We start from the raw sequence: 20,958 nt of genomic DNA, 5'->3' as shown, positions 1-20,958 counted from the left end.
ATGAGAGAGAGGGTGTGTGTGTGTGTGAGTGTGTGTCCGTGTGTGTGTGTTTGCATATTCAAGTGTGTGTTCTCATTTATCTTGTTCAGTGTTGAGTACGTCATTGTGCAATACAGTGAATTGTCGCTACCTGGAATTGTAGCCAAACACAAACACATACACACACACACACACACACACACACACACACACACACACACACACAGGAAGTGAACAAACCACGTGTATTCTTCACGTGGTTATAGTGGGACCAGTCCAGAGGGGCTGATGGGTTTGTACAGACAAATCAATGGTTTCAACCTGTGGGTCTGATTCTCTAGGTGTGTGTGTCTGTGTGTGTGTGTGGTCCCCTGTTCCACGTGGCATATGTCCTGTCACCATACGTCCTTGCATTTGTGCTGTTGTCACCCACGCAAGACTATTTTTATCCCAGTAGTCGTGAGTGTGTGTGTGTTTGCGTGTGTCAGGTTGTGTTATCAGGTTACAGGTTGTGTAAGTGGACTCCTCTTTGTCCTGCTTGATAATTTTAGACAGACGTCCACTGAAACTTTCAACAGGGAGGTCAGATGCTCCATGCAACCTTTTTTCATTGACAGACACACACACACACACACACACACACACACACACACACACACACACACACAGACATCCACACAAACACACATACATCTCCTCTACATACTTTAAACTTCACAGTAACTACTACTTGCTTAGCCTCAGCATGCGACTGTTAACAGGCCTCCACATCAATAGTGAAACCTGGACCTCACACAGACACACACACAACCACAACAACAACCACAACCACTGACACACTCTCACACACACACACACACACACACACACACCTGTCAGTTAAAGTATTTATAAATTTAGTATAAAAAGGCAAAAATGGGGAGAAAACAATTTTCAGCTTCTCAAATTTTAAGATTTCCTTCTTCCCTTTATGTTTCTGTCAGAATAAATCACAGTAACTCAGTACTTTGGATTAGACTCCTAGTATATATAGTATATAAAACTGTAGTATATAATATAAGACGCACCCCCCCCCCCCCCCGCAGGGTGAGAAACATATGATGTGTGGAGTGAAGCAGGTTGTTTCTGTCACGTGGATAAAGGAGGTGGTGATGAAAACTTAAAATCCAGTAAAAATCTAAAACCAAGAGAACAGATAGAAACACAGAGATGAGGAAACTGAGGAACAGGGTAAAGAGGAAGGTGAGAGTCAGAGACTGAAACATGGAGAGAGAGAGAGAGGGATGGATGGATGCTGACTCATCCTCTAACAGAATGGCTCTGTCGTCCTCTCCCTCTCTCCCATCACCCTAAAGTGCTGCTGGCAGTCGCTCCTCCAAGCTGCTCCCAGTTCTCCTCAACCAAATATCTGCAGCTGAACCCACTGAAACGTCTCTGAACATCCATAATTCATGTGCATGCTGGATTGAGCTGAAACGAGGCTCCGTGCGACTCGGCCGCTCTGCCTCGATGAAGAGCAGTGTCACAGAAAATGAACGATAGAGCTGCTTCTGCTTCTGAACCTCTTCTTTCATGTGTTTCTTCAGGAAGGCGATCTCCCGCTCAGGCCTCCAGCACCTCGGCCCCTCGCAGCCCTCCCCGCCTCCGGCCTCCAACGGCCCCAACAAGGAGCTCCGCACCGGCGTGGACTGGACGGTCAGAACCACACACACACATTTGATTTGTCTTGTCCTGCAACACGCTTACTTAAAGAAATGAAATCTGAAGGGTTTTAAACACAACACACAAAGTCCCAGCGTCCCTCGTCCTCGTCCTGTTGGGCTGAGTCATCCGGTGACATTTGGGGTTTCAAGCAAACAGATTTGTGAGCAGACTGGTTTCAGCTCCTCTATTTTCACGTGGAATTGAAAATGATTTATTATTATCTATTTTCTTCTACAACTGAAAAAGGGTCTTGAGCTTGGAAAGAATGTTTTATGTTTCTGAACTTTTTGGGGTTTTGTGTAATTTGAAGTAAACGTAATCGCATCTTTTCTGCATTATTTATTTTCATATCAGCAAACGTGTCATATCTTTGGCTCTATCTGTGATTTATATAAATTATTGTATCTGTGACTTAACCAGATTCTATATCAAACACAACACAACATAAAAATAACGGCAAATATTAGAAAACTGCATCTGACTGCATTTAACTGTTTGTAAATTTCTCATTTTGGTTTTGCCGTGGTTGTTTTATGCAAATGTGTCTGAAACAGCGTGTGAAGAAAAACCAGTTCTGCCATCTTCACCTTGTTTACAATGGAGGTAACAGAAGAAAGGGTGGCGACTACATTTAACTGATTCAACTAGAAGAGAGGGACAGAAACAGAGGGAGGGTTTTACTCTAGAATGATCAGAGGAGAAACACTTTTTGATTCGCCTCCAAAAATGAAAATTTCCAGAAAGGAAAACCAGCATCGTGCTTAAAGTGGATCCTGTATCTGAAGTGTGTTACCAGTTGGATTGTTACACGGAGCCGTCAGGTACTAAATAAATCAGTCAGCGGCAATTAACAGTGAATAAAACATGTTGTGTTGTTAATTGGAAGGTGTAAGTAGACAAACTGTTGTGGGGGCAGATCTGAGGTTCCCCTCTAGCTCTGTCTGCAGGGACACTTCCAGCCCATAGTCACTGGCCTTTAGCTCTCTGCACGACACACACACACACACACACATACACAAGCAAACACACACATAAATGAATCGACTTTTATTTGAATAGATAAATTGATTAACCTTTTCCTCCTCATTATAATTTCCCAAAGACAAAGGTGACACAATCTACTTTCACCTGTGACAGAGAAAAGCATAAAATCCTCGTATTTCAGATGTTAGATGTAAAAAGGCAAATATTAAGCATGTTCAGCAACTGAGGTATTAATTAATCGAGTGTTATTGTTGTAATAACGCAACATGAGTAATATCTAATGCATATATTGTAATAAACACCTCCTCAGATTGACGCATTGATAGTAAATCAGATCCCTTTCAGAGAGCTGACATCCTCCCACTCACGCACTCATAGACACTCGCTTCTTTGTACGTGTGTAGTTGTGTGTTGTGTAGTTGTGTAGTTGTGTGTTTGCAAATAAACATGCACTGTGAAATCACCGACCCACTCAGCGGCAGCAATTATGTGCTTGACCCACTTGTTGACAAGGGGCTCTTCCTGTGGTCGCAGTTCAATACGACTGAAAACGATCTGAGTGAGAATAATAATGTGAGTTATTAAATCATTGTTTCCCTCGTTGTGTCTCTGTTGTGTCTCTGTTGTGTCTCTGGTCCCTGCAGGAGAACGCCGTGAACGGAGATCACCTGTGGATGGAGACGAGCTGCTCAGGAGAGCTGTGCTATCTGGGAGAGGACACCTGCTTACTGAAGACCGCAGTGAGTTGTGTGTGTGTGTGTGTGTCTGTGTGTGTGTGTGTGTGTGTGTGTGTGTGTGCTTGTGTCATTGTGTGGAGCATTTCGAGTAAAAATCCAATTTTTGTTCACTTTTTGAAGGGGATATTTGAGGGTTAAGATTTGATTTTAGAACTAGAATGAGGTTTATTTAAGAATTAGGGTTAGGCAGTGTGATGGTTAAGGTCAGGGGTGAGATGATGTGACCTGTGGGTATCTTAAGGTTTGAATTAGGCACAAACTGGTCATGATTTAAGTTTAGATTAGGGACAGAACGCAGCTCTCTGAGGGGCAGGGGCACTTTGGGACCATGGGTTCAAAAGAACATGATTGATTGGTTCAAATCCCACGATAAAAGGAGCCCATAAATAAATCAATAAAATCATTAAATAGGCCGGAGGCAGCAGGAGTTATCATTCTTCCTCCGAGGCCTCTTCTCCAGCAGTGGAAGTAAGAAAGAGGAGGAATGTTGATGTGATTATTTATATTAAATTATGACGAATAATAAACAAGGACTTCACTGTATTATGAGAGAATTTTAAAATAAATGATCATAAGTCCTTATAAGGATTTAGCTGCACAAAACTGCGGTGGGCGTGATAAAGAAAATAAATGCTGATGAGGCTCATTTTGGCTCTTTATTGGCCAACTGATAATTTGGTTCCTACATCATAAATCATATTCTGCAAAGCAGTGACAAATCCACTAAAAGGAAATAACTGATGACATACCGAAAATACGTTTAGCTTTTAAAAGCTGGTGAAGCAGCGTGTTTGGCTGATCTGTGGTCAGCCAGGTGCAGCTGCTCTGAACACGGGACTGACGCTGGCCACGAGCCAGACGTTACATCCAGGAGATTATTGCCCCAGAGCAGCAGCAGCAGCAGCGGCGGTGGTGGTGAAGGTGCTGTTGAAATGTGTTGTTGTGGATTTCACATCAGAAGATGCAGTGGGAACAAAGAGAACACGCAGAGCTGTAACATCCAAACACACGGCGGTGATTTCAGTGCTGAGCTCAAAGAACTCGTTAAGGGTCGGAGCTGAACTCAACTGGATGTTGCTCACATGCTGCAGCTCAGTGTTCTTCTGGGGGGAATTTAGAAGAAATGAGAAGCATGAAATCTGCTCTGGTCCATCTGAGTGGTGAGGAACCAGCATGGGGTCGACTCCTGGCTGTAAAACAGATTGAACCACGAGCGTGTTCAGACGAACAGAAATCAGATCACAGATATTAACAAGCTTCTCTCCATCCTCGCACCTTTTAACAAGGAACAGGGGCTCTCGGAATAGAGAGCTGAGAAAAGCCTTTCACCCTAACCCTGGATATAATGACATGTCTGTACATTTCCGTTGATGACACGCAATTACACCGTGTTCGACATCATGCCGCCACCACTGAACGTGAAGAAGGAGCTGCAGCGGAAACAAATTCACCATAATCTCTCTCTCTCGCTGTCATGGATTTAATTAGATTAATATTTCAGCAGCGTTGTGAGCTGTGGGGTTCTGACAATGACAAGCTGACGTCAGTGGAATCACATTCCTACCTGAGCCCTGTGGATACGGCTGATTCAGTCTCAGTCATCCGGGATGAACCAGGCGCTGTGCCGGCTGCAGCTGAGGCTTTAAAACTCAGCAGTGAGAGCTGATGTAAGATAGAGTCGGACCGTTCTGTGGTAAAGTCACTCACATGTCTGTGCTCCCTGCAAATCTGTACTTGTTAAGCTGTAGCTTGTTAATGAACCTGATGTGTTGCTCTCTGCTCTGTGGAATCAACGATATTTAAAGATGGACGACATGAAAACATATGCCAAACCATCCTGATGGCCCCCTGGTGGCAGACTGCAGTGTTAACCGACATCATAAACGTAATAAAGCCGCCTCCACCATGTTTACAGATGGGCCATGCAGCAAACTAAGGAGTCATAATGGACGTCAATGAACTTTCTCAAAGATGGTTTATGTCATTTTAGTTAGTTTCAGTCAGTTTGGTTTTAATTTGTTATTCGATCACATTAAAACGTCATGATTGACAGCTGAGACTAACTTGTGACCTCAAAATTGTAAGACGTTAGAGCAGCTCTCTGCCAAAGACATTTTCTACTTCCTGTTCATTCAAAGCTCAGTTAAGATTAGAAGTGGCCATGTCCCATATGGTCTAGCGGTTAGGATTCCTGGTTTTCACCCAGGCGGCCCGGGTTCATCTCCCGGTATGGGAACATTAATTTTAACATGTGATTCCTTAGGACTTGATAATGACCTTTGATACATTGTGGTGTTTTGTCGGCTGTGGCTGACAATTGTTGTACTTATAGTTGTTTAGTTGTGTGGTCGATGCCCACTTTATTAGTCCTGGACTCCTCATTCCCGGGGTTTCAACCAGTAAAAGATCTGCTTCTCTAATGTGCCGTGGTACTTCTCTAAAGGCGGTTCTGTGGTGGAAGGTTCAGAACCAATGACCATCGGGAAACGACTGTAAAATGAATTCACTTTGTTTACGTGACATTTTCTATTCGCGGCACTTTGCCACTTAGTGCTGCTCACGGTGACGATCCAGAGTGAACTCTGTGACCACTCCAATATCAGCTGGCATACTGTTACCCATAATGACTAGTTGGTCTCGCAGAGCGGGAGGGGGGGGGGGGGGGGGGGGGCAGCGGGGCCATATTATTCATCTAAGGCAAACAGCAATTTGGCAACTGGAGTATTTGCCTATTATTCTTTATTGCCAGTTACACAGTTTGACAAATGACTAAGGCCATCAGGGAGGCATCTTGTTTCAAACCTCAGATTTACAGTGTCAGTCGTCCTCAGCAGTAATTACGTGTTTGCTTTTAGCCACCATCTCCTTTTTTTATTTGCATCTGGAAATATAACTGTAAGTGTAAAATGTCACGGAGGAGGTTTTCGTGCCTGAGGCCTCTGTGTTGAGCTGCTGGTGAAAATCTGCTGAAGCAATTTTTAAAATGAAGAAGTGAAATGTTTGGGCATCTTGAGAACATTTCAGTGTGTATCTGTGTGTTTGTTTGCTGTTGTGAGAGTGCAACAGGGTGTGCGTCTTTACACAGCTTGTATTTGTGTGTGTGTTTGTGTGTCTGTTTTGTGTATCTCACTGCCCTCTGTGTTCTGTATCTGTTTTCTTCTTCAAGAAGTCGGCCCCCAGGAAGAAATGTGCAGCCTGTAAGATCGTCGTTCACACCGGCTGCATAGAGCAGCTAGAGAAGGTATGACGCACACATGCACATGCACACACACTCACACACACACACACACACAACATACACCACTGTTGTTGATGAGTATTTTGTGTGTAAACCAGAATTGTCATCCTTGAAATCCGACAAATATTTGTTCAATTTAGTTCAAATATACATAGAGTAGGCAAGTCTGTAGTACATTTTATTATGAATGCATAATTTCCATTAGTGTAGATGATGTATTTATGAATTCCAGCTGTTAAATATTCATGTGGTTATATGTCAACCTGCTGCTTATATAAAGTGATATTCAGTGTTTGTTAATTATTTATTCTGCGTCCGTGTAGATTAACTTCCGCTGCAAGCTGACGTTCAGAGAGGGAGGATCCCGATGCCTCAGAGATGTAAGTGTGTGTGTCTGTGTGTGTCTGTGTGTGTGTGTGTGTCTGTGTGTGTGAGAAGAGCAATTACTGTGCATCATGTTCACACGTTGAGAAAAAGAATGAGCGTGTTGAATCTTTCTCTGACAGCAGAACGCACTGAGACATCACTGGGTTCACAGACGGAGGCAAGACGGCAAATGTAGACAATGTGGAAAGGTAACACACGTTCACACACACAGACACACACTAGTGTTGTTGTTGGTCAGTTGATTGAATTACCTCAGCGTACCTGTCTCCGTCTCTGCAGAGTTTTCAACAGAAGTTCTTCCACAGTAAAGAAATCATCGCCATCAGTTGTTCTTGGTGTAAACTGGCCGTAAGTAACTCATCCTCTGAAATACACACTCGAGTAAGAGGAGGACAGAATGTACCAAATGATATTTACTGTTGTGTAACACACACACACATTTTCAAATTATCATATTGAGATTTCATTCCTGTTTGTGTTTCGGTCCCAGTTCCACAACAAGGTGACGTGTTTCATGCTGCATCAGATCGAGGAGCCGTGTTCTCTGGGGGCCCACGCTGGAGTCATAGTGCCCCCCTCCTGGATCATCAAAGTCAGGAAACCACAGGTCTACACAAACACAACTGACAACACAGACACACACACACACACACACACACACGCTCCCATTGCAAAGCTCCCAGTCCAGTGGTGGATAAAGTTCACTGGCTGCCATATAGTGACATTAATGAGAAATGACTTGTTGGATCTAAATATAAAGATGTAATAGAAGGACTGTTCCAAACTGTTTGTGTGTGTGTGTGTGTGCTTGTGTGTTGTTGCCTATGACGTGATATGAGCTGACACATGTCTGATCTGCGTGAGGGAACTCAGGGTTTGTGTCTCCATTATCACACACACACACACATACACACACACTCTCACACGTATCCCTCAGTCACACCACATGTTTCACTGCACTTTTAATTACCATCACAAGGGACATCACGACAGTGAACCAGCTACTGAACTTTGTGTGTTTGTGTTGTGTGTCTGTCCCTCAGAGCTCCCTGAAGAACTCGGCAAGGAGAAAAAAGCGGACGTCATTTAAACGAAGGACAAGCAAGAAGGGACTGGACGTAAGTACATCTATGACAATTAAGTCTTATATACTATAAACAGTACTATACATCAACACAATTAATATATTGTGATTATTGTTTCTGCACCTTGTCCCTCATCTGTCTTCCTCTGTCTCTTGGTGCAGGATTCTAAATGGCGTCCGTTCATGTTGAAGCCGCTTCCCTCTCCTCTCATGAAGCCCATCTTGGTTTTCGTCAATCCGAAGAGCGGCGGCAACCAGGTCGGGAACTTTTACAAATGGTTTATGTCATTTTAGTTAGTTTCAGTCAGTTTGGTTTTAATTTGTTATTCGATCACATTAGAACGTCATGATTGACAGCTGAGACTAACTCGTGACCCCAAAAGTGCAAAATGTCAACACTGCTGCACAAAGAGATGTTCACTTGTTCATTCAAAGCTCAGTTAAGATCAGTAATGGCCATGTCCCATATGGTCTAGCGGTTAGGATTCCTGGTTTTCACCCAGGCGGCCCGGGTTCAACTCCCGGTATGGGAACATGAATTTTAACGTGTGATTCCTTAGGACTTGATAATGACCTTTGACACCTTGTGGTGTTTTGTCGGCTGACAGTTGTTGTTCATCTATTTGTGTGGTCAGTGACCAGTTGATCAGTCCTGTACTCCTCATTCCCGGGGTTTCAACCAGTAAGAAATCTGCTTCTCTAATGTGGCACTTCTCTAAAGGCGGTTCTGTGGTGGAAGGTTCAGAACCAATAACCATCGGGAAACGACTGTAAAATGAATTCACTTTGTTTACGTGACATTTTCTATTCGCGGCACTTTGCCACTTAGTGCTGCTCACGGTGACGATCCAGAGAGAACTCTGTGACCACTCCAGTATCAGCTGGCATTATCATGTGTTTGAAACACTGGGCAGAACAGATCCCATCATGTGTCCTCAGTCTTCATCAGTGCCAGTGGAACATCAGGCTGGTTCTGAAGTGAAGGGGAATTCCTGTGTTTATAAATGTGTAAATGAATGTGTGATGTTGATAGACTCTTAGAATACAACACTGTCTCTCTGGGTGTGTATCGTGATTAAAAACGTTTTTTCTGTGTTTTGTGTTTTTCTCCCTGCAGGGTGCCAAGGTGTTGCAGATGTTCATGTGGATCTTGAACCCTCGACAGGTGTTTGACCTGTCGCAGGGCGGCCTGCGGGAGGCGTAAGTGCCCCGTCACCACAGAATCAGTATTTTATTAAATTAGAATTAGACACTCATGAACTTGGAGTGATTTCAAATGTTCTGCTCAAATATTCATTTTAAATGGGACTGTTATCGCAGCCCGGAGGAGAGTAAAGACATTTTATCCCTTCAGTTTTAGTCGATGTCTCCTCTTATTCGTTAAATTGGGGGATTTTCATGGAACTTGGACCAATTACAGCCACTCAGGACCAATCAGAGCAGCTCTCTGCCAAAGACGCTTCTTCTCCAAACGAGCCTCACGCTGCTCTTTGTGTGATTTGTGACCCGTCAGGTTGGAGTTGTACCGGAAAGTGCCAAACCTGAGGATCCTCGCCTGTGGAGGCGACGGGACGGTAAGACTCTGTGAAGCTCTTCATCATTTCTCAGGGACTCAAAAGTCTCAGTGAAATCAGGATTCATGGTTTGGTTGTCTTATTTAGTTTTTCTGAGGTAAAAAGAGTTTATCTTAATATTTCTGTTGTGTTTTATTAATAACTCTTTCCTTTTGATCCTCTCTCTGCAGGTCGGGTGGATCCTGTCCACGCTCGATGAGCTGCAGATGACCCCCCAGCCTCCGGTCGCTGTTCTTCCTCTGGGAACAGGAAATGACCTCGCCAGGACGCTCAACTGGGGCGGGGTGAGTTCCTAGCCTTGACCTCGCAGAGGGCGACAGAGAGCGACAGGATGTGGCAGCTTCTCCTCCCCGTGTTCAATCACTCACAAGTGTCCCCCGTGTCTGTTTAATCCAGCTGAGGTCACACTGTGTTTACACATCATTATTAAAATATGTTTTAATCAAAGGGAAGTGATCTCCGAGGGAAATTATATTAATATTATCACACATACAATTATCACACGCTCATTTTCCTGCTAAGTTTGGATTTAATTAGATATTTGCTGATATAACAACCGGGCTGGAAAATGTCCAGATTCACAGCTGAGACGGACGCACTCATTGGTTGGACCTTGCTACTCCACTGGTTTGTGATTGCAGTCTCTGTGCACAGTGTTGACTGGTGAAGGGCGAGTGAAGGACTTTAGCATCTTCAGCAGAACAAAGTAAATCTGATTCGGTCAGATACAGAAGTCCTATCTACCGTGTGTGTAATTAGTGTAATCAGGGTGTCCCCAGTTCGTCCTCTCACAGGATGTTCCGTCCACTTTGTCTCGGTGGCTGCGTCTATTTCTCTTCCCTGTTCCTTCCTCCTTTCATTTCCTCTCGTCCTCTCTTTCCTCCTCTCTCGCTCTTACAAACCAAACTCGTCCCGTCTCTCTCAGTGTGGGTGTGAATGTCCCTGTGACTTACTGTGTGTCGGGTGTGAGCTCTGCTGTGCGTGTCCTTGGCACACTGACGTCCTGACCTGGTCCAGAAGGAGACAGACTTAAAATCTATCTTGATGGAGAGAGAGTAGGAAGGGAGGCCTGTGTTGACTTGAGGAGAAAGAAAATGTTAGTTTTATTATACTGTGATTGTTAAAAGTGAGGGATTTGAAGTTTTCCTTTGTAAACTGATTATCTTTACATGTTCAGTTGTTGGTCAGACAAAACAAAGCCTTTGTTTGTGTGTCTGTCTGCGCAGGGTTACACTGATGAGCCCGTGTCCAAGGTTCTGTGTCATGTGGAGGACGGTTCTGTTGTGCAGCTCGACAGGTGGAACCTGCTGGTGGAGAAGAGTGCTGCTCTGCCAGAGGAGGGAACGCAGAAGGTGAGACGTCAGCTCTGTGTGTCGGTGGAACGACTTCCAGGATCATAAAGATCTACAAATATAGACTCTACAACATGTGCTCATATGTGCACACAACATGCACATTTTGATAAGAGGATCTTTAAATGATGCTTGTAGCTGAACCTGGATATTTATATTTATGTTAATTCATCACTTCACTGTGTTATTCAGCTTCCTCTCAACGTGTTCAACAACTACTTCAGCCTGGGCTTCGACGCTCACGTCACCCTGGAGTTCCACGAGTCCAGAGGTCAGTGGGAATCTATTTTAACGTCCTTCTGTATTATCTCTATTCATATTCCATTAGGTCCCTCTCGTTCCCTTTAGTGCAACAGACTCCACCGCTGTGAGCGAAAGAGAAGCTGAATATCATAAAATATAAAAAACGTCTCAGTCTATTACTGTGTTTAGTTTTCATTTTTCATTCCACTGATAATTGCAGCTTATTTAATATATTCTCCTTCTTTTCTTCTCTGCGTGTTCACAGAGGCCAATCCGGAGAAGTTCAACAGTCGCTTCCGCAACAAGATGTTCTATGCAGGAGTGAGTTTCCAACTTGAGTCTTCACACACCAGAATGACAATGTGACGGAGAGGAAATGTTTATAAAGTGAAGGAGGAGAATTAGGGGGAAAGAGTGATAGAAGGAGAGATGGAGGGGATGGAAGACAGAGGGAGACAAAGTTTAATTTCCTTTAAATCTGAGGTGGAAGCAGGATTTCGTTTTGACCGTTTATTCAACACTTGTACTTGTGTAGTTTGTAGAATGTCCGATAAGTTATTCATTGTTTTTAAAGCTTGTTTTATGAAAACGGGTCTGATAAGAATTTTGTGAGGGAAGTGTAACAAGAAGTGGTCGGTGGAAGGAGTACAGGGGGAGTCATCTCTTTTAGAGAAATGTAATGTTTGATTGGATCCCCTTTTCTGTTTGTGTGTGTGTGTGTGTGTGTGTGTGTGTGTGTCTGCGTGCAGGCTGCGTTCTCAGATTTCCTCCAGAGAAGCTCAAGGGACTTGTCCAAGCACGTCAAAGTGGTGGTGAGTGTTAACACCTCTCTCTCTCTCTCCCTCTCTCTCTCTTGCTCTCTCTCTCTCTGGGTCTGTATCACCTTCCATGTCGACATGTCGGCCGAGTGATTAGAAACATCGTCTTTCAACTGCTCGGCTGAAACAAACACTGAAATCCTCTCTGCCCGACAGAGACGCTCTATCACTGACCACACACCTCCAAGCTACTGCTCTATCACTGACCACACACCTCCATGCTGCTGCTGCTCTATCACTGACCCACACATCCACGCTGTAGTTGCTCTGTCACTGACCACACACCTCCACGCTACTGCTCTATCACTGGCCACACACCTCACTGCTGCTCTATCAGTGACCACACACCTCACTGCTGCTGCTGCTCTGTCACTGACCACCAGTTTAATAAATAAAAGTCATCACCTCCTCCTGTTCAAAAACCTGAGTTCAACAGTCTGATGCTGCAGCGGCTTCACGATGGTTCACTATGTGCCTGGCGGCTCTAACTGAGGTGAACCTTCACCTCCATCCGTTACTTTCCATCTCCCACATCAACACAGAATTGAAACCGAGAGTGAAAACTAAGAAGTGAGGTTGAGGCTTGAAGCAACGAGTAAACACATCAGTGAAAGCAGAAGAGTTCAGTAGATGAGTTCACGCTCTGTTCACCTGCAAAACACTCGTCCTCCCCACACATCCTTTATTTCCACATAAATCCCTCTCCCTCATGTTGTCACGTTCTCTCTCTTCCTCAGTGTGATGGTACAGATCTGACCGCCAAGATCCAGGAGCTGAAGTTCCAGTGCATCGTGTTTCTGAACATTCCCAGGTGAGTGGATAGATGTCAAGTTGGCCTCCTTCGTATCTTCATCAGCTTTTGTTTTTATGAATAAGCAACACAACAATTGAGGTTGTGATGATTCACGGTTTCACTTGAGCCTCTGATGCAACGTAACCATGAGACCCTGCAGCTCTCCAGGGAAAGTCTGTAATGAAATGAATCTAAAGTGGGTCAGTAGCCTCTGAAGTGTGTGTGTGGGGGGGGGGGGGGGGGGGGCAGGTTGTTGAGAGACACTGGAGCTGTGGATTCAGATCCTCCCACACCAGCAGTTGCATCTTCTCCCTGGTTAGACATTAAAACGATGAGAACTAATTCAGTGCCTGTGGTCGAGGTACAAGATCCTGGAGAGCATCTGATCAGTTAGCTTCGGATGGGGGGAGCAATATTTGGGTTTACAGAAGTCGAACTGTGGATCAGTTAAACAGACTCAGAAGTTATTAAAAACCACAGTTAATCTCCGACATTCAGCAGGAAACTTTGTTTTTGAACAGAGTTAGGAGAGAATCCCCACATGTGTCTGCAGAGGGCGCTGTGGCTCTGTGAAAGTCACATGTTGCTGTGAGTGTGTTGATGTTAACTTTGTCACAACGTGTGTGTAGGTACTGTGCTGGCACCATGCCGTGGGGAAACACAGGCGACCACAGAGACTTCGAACCCCAGCGCCATGATGACGGCTGCATCGAGGTGATCGGCTTCACCGTGGCCTCACTGGTGAGAGAAGAGAAGCTTCAAGAGAAGACAGCAACTAAGTGTCTGTCTCTCTCTGAGCTGAACGTCTCCCTCTTGTCCACCAGGCGGCGCTACAGGTCGGAGGTCACGGAGAGAGACTCCACCAGTGCAGAGAGGTTGTGTTAACGACCTTCAAGACCGTTCCAGTTCAGGTGAGCACACACACACACACACACACAAAAACACACACACACACACACTCCCACACTCACCAGCTTCACAACCAGAAACTAAAGATATCAGACGATGGAGCTTCAGGTCGGAAACAAGCCTGTTTAAATAAATCTGTGCATTTTGAATAGAAACCTTTATTTAATTTGTCCTCAGCTACAAATCAATTAGGTCTGCTCATATACACAGGACATTAAATTCCTCTATAAACGCCAGAATACATGAGATAAAGATTTACTTCTATATTTAAACAGATTTTCAGCTCATGCATGAAGCTTGTTCGCCTCTAAATCTGAATAAATTAGAGGTTTTGGATCAATATATGTTTTAATCCATTTAATTTTCGACTGCACTTAATTGATAAATCGTTTTTAATCCATGAGTGTATTGGTTTCTTATTAGTGCTGCTTTAATCCTGACGGCTTCATCCTGCGTGAATCCTGCTGCTGCGTCTTCACTGGTCAGCTGCCGTGGAAACCTCTGTTTGATTATAGTTGTATCATTTGTGTGTCTCTGTGTGTGTGTGTGTGTGTGTCTGTGTGCATGTAGGTGGACGGTGAGCCATGTCGTCTGGCCCCAACCACCCTCCGCATCTCCCTCCGAAATCAGGCCAACATGGTCCAGAAGAGCAAGAGACGCACCTCAGTGCCCCTGCTGAACGAGTGAGTCACCCCCACACACACACACACACACACACACACACAGACACACACACACACACACACAGTGAGGAACTAGGCCAGCAGTGCTGTAAAAGCCCGGGTTCTCACCGGTGAGTCACGCAGTCTGTTCAGTGGGAGCCGACTCCTCTCAGTGTCACACGTCTCTCTCTTCATCTCGCCAGCCGGAGGACGGACGTGTGATGTCGTCCTCCGGCAGTAATCACAACACAACCACCGGCCGCGTCTCCGGTGACAAAGCGACACAACACGGTGGTTTGTGCTCCTCGTCTCAGGAGCCGAACACCGGGACTCGCTTATTGATTTCTCTCTCCGGGACGAGGCAGCAGCACAGAGCGGCGTGGAGAGAAAGAACGTCTTCATGCAGCCTGATCGATGTTTGGGAGTTAAACATTTGCACTAACGTTATATTGTCAGAGATTTAATTAAAGTGATTGGCAATGACACCAAAGTGTTGTCTCGATCGCCCCCTGGTGGCTGGCTGTAATATAGGTGATGAACCGCACCTCCTCCATGTGAGTCAAAGGTTGATTCTATCATTTTAAGTAACGTTCTTATCTCTTACATTTGGTTTTAATTAGTTAATTGCTGATATAAAAACGGGCTGAGACCGACTCACGATTGGTCGAGAGCGTGTACTGATACCTTGGCTCCGCCCCAAATCGCCACTGAGCAGAATCAGTTCCACATCTGGACAGTGGGAGAAAGAAGAAACCAGTCGTCCATCTTTATATAACCACAGTCTATTATTTATCCATCAACTTTATGATAAATAACCAAATACGTAGAACTTGAGTTAAGAAAGGTTGCACTCCTCCGCCGGACTCTAACCTGTGACACCTGCCGACTAACACCGCTCCGTCCTCGTGGCACTAATCACTCCTCCTGTGTGAGTCTGTGTGAGAGGAAGAAGAACTGATGATCACAAAGTGTCTTTGCTTTGCTGCTGTGCTCTTCATGTTTGTCTACTTACCTCTGAGCTTTTCTCCGTCTGTCCCTCCTCCTCTGTTCGTCTCCTTCTTTTCCTCCTCCCCTCTTCTCTCCTTCTCTCTACCTCCTGGAATATCTCTGATTATATATTTATTTTGTTTACTTTTCTCTCCTTTTGTTCATTTCCTTTGTTTCCTTTTATGTCGCATTCTCTCCATTTTGTCCTCTTCCTATTTCCTCTCCCTTCCTCTATCCTTCCTGTGTCTCTCCTTTACCCTTCTCCTTCTCCCTCACCTCTTCTCCTTCCCTCCTCATCTGTTTTCCTCTCCTCTACTTATCTCCTCCCCACTCTTTTCATCCTCTCTCCTTTCCTAAACCTTGATTTCCTTCTCCTCTCCTCCTCTCTCTTCATCTCCCCCATGTTTCTCCTCCCCTTGTTTGTCCTCCTCTCCTCTTTGTGTGTTTGTGTGTGTGTGTGTGTGTGTGCGGCCGTAGTATTCAGAAGGTGTGTGCAGCTGATCTGCGCCGCCTCTCTGCTCCCCCCGACTCCTTCTCTGTGTAAGTACCTGAGCCCTTTGTCACAGTTTGTGTGTCACTCTGTGTTTGTGTACATGTGAATGAACGAGTTGTCATTGTTGTGTTACGGTGTGTTACGGTTCGTCTCAGGTTCAACCAATATTTAATCAGATTATTGTATATTAACGATAATGTAAAGCCAAGTTACAATAATATTAAAAGAATATAGAAAACAGTAAGACTTAATCGGGTAAAATAACATAATTCTTTTAATAAAACTTATTTTTTCATGTTATATTTTGACTTTATCCTCGATTTCTCTGAATTTACCTAATATCTAATATATCTAAAATATCCCAAATTGTAAATCATAATTAGTTTGAACTGGTTTTGAAATCTCTTAAACCCACATTAGGAACAAATCCTTCCCAGTAGAGCTCGTACTGGTTGAACCCTGGTTGTGTGGTGAGTTTCTGTCTGTGTGAAATGTGGTGAATGAAGGAGTGAGAGGGAGAATGTGTCTCCAGCAGCATGATGAAGCGTTTCTAACAGTTCATGTGCTTCAGATGTTTCTCTTCAGGTCGTCGTCTCTTGTGTTTTACACTCAGTCTCTCACTCGACGTGTTTCCCTCAGAGAAGCTCCTACTCCCAGAAGAATAAACGATATAAACATTTCACGACTGCTCTGTTGCTTCACAGGAAAGTCGAGCTCTTGAGTTTTTGAGGTTTCGGCACTTGGGTGATTTTTCCTCATTGTACTTTAGCTTCTCGCCCACCGTGTGTTTGACGTCAGTGTTCAACCTTCTTCCTCGCTGAAGGCAACATTGCCCACAAACATTGACTTTAGAATGTCGGCCCACCTCAAACTCAAACAGAATCGTGCTGGTGATGCGTCAGGAGAGCCGAGCCCTTTGTGTTCCTGCTTTATTACATGGCAGGGAGAGTTTACAACTTTTTACAACCTCCTCAGATCAGACGTGTTTAACTCGAGCTCAGTTTAAAAAGTTCTCGCCTGTAACTCGAGGTTTAACAGAACGGGAGGATTTCAATGTCACCGTGTTGCAAAAGCTCTGATTTGTGAGTCTGTGCGTGCATGTATGCATGTGTGTCCTTATCATTGTATGTCTGGACACGTCTGAATTGTGTGCCTGTGCACGTACATGCACGTGTTTTTTTTTTGTGTTTCTAGCCCTCATGCAGTTCCAGATCGTCTGCGTCTGCGAGTGAATCGAATCAGCCTCCAGGAGTACGACCGGCTGCAGTACGACAAAGAGCGCCTCAGAGACATCTGTGAGTGTGTGTGTCTGTGTGTGTTTCTACACTTGATCTGATGACGACCAAGGAACCTCTGATCAGACCTTCTCTGAGTTTAGATTTAGAAACGTGGCTTTAGACTCATTACAGATAATATAATAGTTTTGAGATTTATCTAATTAACTGTTAAAAACTGTGATTCCTTCATAATGAACATAAAATGGAGATAAAGGTGAAATAATTGTTGCTTCAACCGCTAACCCCCCCTCAGCCCTCTGGGGGTCAGAGGTTAGGAGTTTTGTGAAGCTCTGGTCTAAAGTGTGTGTTTGTGTGTTTGTGTGTCTGTGTGTTGCAGCCATCCCCGTCGGCATCGTGGTGGTACGAGGAGACTGTGACCTGGAGACGTGCCGACTCTACATCGACAGACTACAAGAGGCAAGTCTCTCTCTCTCCTCGCCACTTCTTCCTCTCCCTCCCTCTTTCTTCTTCTTCATCATTATTTCATGACGCGGCTCCATCGCTCCGCTCGTGGTTATTTTTGGACGGAGAAGAGAGCGACACCGCGGGGACACTGGGATCCTGTCGGGCATCGATCACTAACCCAGTTCACAAGTTGACATGAAGTTAACACTTTGTCTGTTTGTTGATAACCTTGAATCCTGTGTGCTGTGCTTGATAGGACTTACACCAGGCGCCATCTACTGGCCACAGAGTGCACTACCAGGTATATGACTTGATTTAACTTCAGTAAAAAGCTTCACACATGAATGTTCTGTGGGTTTCACAGACTGATAAGTGTGGTGAAATATAAACCTTGGTATAATAAATATATTAATCAGCTCACGTCTTTATCTTCTGTTTCACAAATTAAATTTCCACTGTGTCATTGTTCCGATCGTCTCCATCTCGTTGTTAATCTTTAGAAATAATGTCAGAGTTTCTCTTCCTTCTGAAAACATAAAGTTTATTGATGTTTGTTGTTCGGTGAGGGGACGTTAACTCTGACCTCGTCCGTCTCTTTGTCTCCAGGACGAGAGCAGAGGCGTCCCCAGGACCAGTTCGTCCAGTCGATTGTCTCCCAACTGGAGCTTCTTGGATTGTGAGTGAATGAAACACTGACTGAGGTTTTTTTTATTTCAATAACAGATGAACACAGATGCAGCTGCAGGTTTCACTATGATGGTTTATTGACTTCACTTCAAGTTTGCACCAAAAAAAAAAGAAAAATCCAAGAGACTGAATAATTTACATACAAAACCAGATAGTGAAAAGTGAAACTATCAAAGATAGATGAGGGGAAATTACACAAATAAAGTTTATTATATTATTATCATACATAATGTAATGTAAGTAAAATGATAAATAACCTGTTGATGTTCATGTCTCTGCAGCAACATCAGCTGATCGCTTCTATCGTATCGACAAAGCTCAGGTAAACATTTAATATTTTAAATAACCGCTTGATGGGTGAGTTGGATGATTTTCAGCCCAGTGTCTGATCCTATGTTTATAAATATATATTTATATATATATGTGTGTTATTGCAGGAGCACCTCCACTTTGTGACGGAGATCTGTCAGGATGAGGTTTTTATCCTGGACCACGAGGGGCCTGTGGTGAGCCCGGGGGCGTCCACGGGGATGCCTGATCTGGTGGTGGAACCTTCAGCAGGGTAACTGAAAAACATTTAAAGACCTGAAAATGTTTATTTATCAATAAGAGAAGTCGATTTGACTCTGACGTAAAAGTCCCATCTGCAAATATCACTCACATTTTAATTGTCTGTCATTTTTCTTCCAGCGCTCCACTGACACCTGAGGATCAAGGTAAAACCAAATGTATTTCAATAAAGTATAAAAGCTGTTTGTTTATTATTCTACTTTACACACATTGATATTTTATCCTTATTTCCTAATCAGAAGTCACATGATAATTAGTTTCAGCTCTTTTCCCCCTGAGGGTTTATCAGACAGATGTGCAGATGTACAGATGTTTGGGGCTTTTTAAAAAAGTCTTATTAGAATCACCTTCCTCTTTCTCCTGAAGTTAAAAGTTCCTCTAGGGACAGGTTCAATTGTTTCTTGTCTTCTGGTCTTTGTTGTTATGTGAAGCACCGAGTCGCTGGGATTCCCGGAACTCTCCGATTTAAAGAACGGGTTTTATCTCGTACCGGCAACTTTGAACAAAGTTCACGTTTGTTCACTTTCAGTTTCTTCAGCAGCTTCCAACACAAACAGTTCAACAACCTAACAGGATGAAGCTGAATTCCTGATGTCTAAATGGAACTAGCAGAAGAAACTTCAAACAGAGACGTGTCCCTCGTGTCCCTCGTGTCCCTCGTGTCCTTAAGTGTTTCAGCTTTGATGACCTGATGCCTCCAGAGATGAGGGAAAAGATTAAATGTTCTCAACCTCCAGAAAGTTCAGCAGAGTTCAGAGTCTCTGCAGAAACAGAAACTCTCTTTATTAATTATTAATTTGCAGCGAGTGCTGTTCAACAAACTCGGGGACAATGGAGCCTCGTTCTGATGATTCCTGTCTCCTGTGTGTTTACAGCTCTGTTTACTGCTGCCACCTCTGGAGACCTCTCTGTGGTAAAGAGCAACACTCTCACACACACACACAGACACACACAGACCCACACAGACACACACAGACCCACAGACAAACAGGAACAAGTCATTAAAACCAGTTTGACCTGTTTGTATTCAGCTGCAGACACTCAAACAGTTTTTGATTTGTTTAATCTCATCAAGTTGGTTCATTTCATTTCTAAAATCACTGCAGAGACATTTGATTTAATTTAGATTCGTCACTTTTCCTGTAAAAATGAACAAAAGTCCAGTTCAACACCACGAAGCTCCAACTCAAAGCCTCCTCTCGTGTTCTCAACTCTTCTTCCTCTGAGTGTCTGTGTTTCTCCAGTGGATCATGAGGTCTGTTGTGTTCTCCTCCAGCTGTCGGAGTGTGTGCGTCGAGGCATCAGCTTGTTGGGCCGAGACTCCGGCGGCTGCTCGGCGCTGCACATCGCGGCTCAGAACGGACACGCCGACCTGGTCAGCTTCATCCTGCAGCAAGGTGAGCAGGAGCAGGAGCCTCGTCAGGGGGTGGCTCCTCTGACTGGACTGAGCTGGGCCTTTTGAAATGCTGCATAATTTCATATTTACATTATTTTTAAAAGAATAAATTCACGTTTGTTTGATCCTCGTTGTGTCTTTAGTTCACGTTTCTGTGTTTCTTGTGTTTCTTGTGTTTCTTGTGTTTCTCGCTCTTCAGGCTCCAAAGTGCAGCTGGAGTTAACAGACAGAGAAAAGTGAGTCAGGATATTTAACGTCTTGTGTTTTCTAATGGATTCACTGTGAAGGAAGATTTTTATTGTAAATCAGATTGTGTAGCGTGAGAAACTTTCCACCAACAACCATTAACAATGACCTTCACGTCTGTTGTGTGATTGTGATCTCAGTTTCAGTTTTGTTAAAATTAACTGTAGAGAGACTTATCAGGTTCTTTATCGTGTGTGTGTCTGTGTGTGTGTGTGTGTGTGTGTGTGTGTGTGTGTGTGTGTAGAGGGGACACTGCCCTGCACAAAGCAGCCTCTGAGAAGCAGCATGCAGTTTGTCGACTGCTGGTTGAGGCCGGGGCGTCGCTGGAGAAGACCAACTTTCTGGTGAGACACACAAACATCACTGACACAATCTGTGCACACCCACACACAAGGTCATTCACAAGTCAGAAGACATGTGAATGATTTACAGA

General features: G+C 44.2%; 1 protein-coding gene and 2 non-coding genes across 8 annotated transcripts in view; all 3 read left to right on the top strand.

The window, feature by feature from the left end:
* dgki (diacylglycerol kinase, iota) overlaps positions 1-20,958 on the top strand; it is a 48,055-nt gene that overhangs the window by 24,417 nt on the left and 2,680 nt on the right. Inside the window, exons 2-33 of one of the 6 annotated variants that reach the window (XM_062382605.1) lie at positions 1,566-1,674; positions 3,312-3,407; positions 6,571-6,645; positions 6,966-7,022; positions 7,152-7,217; positions 7,309-7,377; positions 7,520-7,636; positions 8,073-8,147; positions 8,276-8,371; positions 9,231-9,313; positions 9,627-9,687; positions 9,858-9,971; positions 10,914-11,039; positions 11,232-11,310; positions 11,548-11,603; positions 12,032-12,094; positions 12,838-12,911; positions 13,523-13,634; positions 13,718-13,804; positions 14,373-14,485; positions 15,929-15,991; positions 17,139-17,239; positions 17,559-17,638; positions 17,883-17,927; positions 18,233-18,302; positions 18,595-18,635; positions 18,751-18,875; positions 19,004-19,029; positions 19,759-19,796; positions 20,160-20,280; positions 20,479-20,515; positions 20,770-20,869. In XM_062382605.1, coding sequence (XP_062238589.1) covers positions 1,566-1,674; positions 3,312-3,407; positions 6,571-6,645; positions 6,966-7,022; positions 7,152-7,217; positions 7,309-7,377; positions 7,520-7,636; positions 8,073-8,147; positions 8,276-8,371; positions 9,231-9,313; positions 9,627-9,687; positions 9,858-9,971; positions 10,914-11,039; positions 11,232-11,310; positions 11,548-11,603; positions 12,032-12,094; positions 12,838-12,911; positions 13,523-13,634; positions 13,718-13,804; positions 14,373-14,485; positions 15,929-15,991; positions 17,139-17,239; positions 17,559-17,638; positions 17,883-17,927; positions 18,233-18,302; positions 18,595-18,635; positions 18,751-18,875; positions 19,004-19,029; positions 19,759-19,796; positions 20,160-20,280; positions 20,479-20,515; positions 20,770-20,869 — 2,575 coding nt within the window. Of the gene's footprint in view, positions 1-1,565; positions 1,675-3,311; positions 3,408-6,570; positions 6,646-6,965; positions 7,023-7,148; positions 7,218-7,308; positions 7,378-7,519; positions 7,637-8,072; positions 8,148-8,275; positions 8,372-9,230; positions 9,314-9,626; positions 9,688-9,857; positions 9,972-10,913; positions 11,040-11,231; positions 11,311-11,547; positions 11,604-12,031; positions 12,095-12,837; positions 12,912-13,522; positions 13,635-13,717; positions 13,805-14,372; positions 14,486-15,928; positions 15,992-17,138; positions 17,240-17,558; positions 17,639-17,882; positions 17,928-18,232; positions 18,303-18,594; positions 18,636-18,750; positions 18,876-19,003; positions 19,030-19,758; positions 19,797-20,159; positions 20,281-20,478; positions 20,516-20,769; positions 20,870-20,958 lie in introns of all 6 variants that reach the window. The other 5 variants (XM_062382604.1, XM_062382606.1, XM_062382607.1 and 2 more) reach the window with 5 other exon arrangements.
* Positions 5,569-5,640, top strand: trnae-uuc (transfer RNA glutamic acid (anticodon UUC)). The gene has a single exon. It is a non-coding gene; the product is annotated as a tRNA-Glu (tRNA).
* trnae-uuc (transfer RNA glutamic acid (anticodon UUC)) lies at positions 8,575-8,646 on the top strand. Its single transcript has one exon. It is a non-coding gene; the product is annotated as a tRNA-Glu (tRNA).

Source organism: Platichthys flesus, chromosome 23, assembly GCF_949316205.1.
Source record: "Platichthys flesus chromosome 23, fPlaFle2.1, whole genome shotgun sequence".
Taxonomy (NCBI): Eukaryota; Metazoa; Chordata; class Actinopteri; order Pleuronectiformes; family Pleuronectidae; genus Platichthys; species Platichthys flesus.
This window is presented reverse-complemented; position numbering and strand designations above follow the sequence as displayed.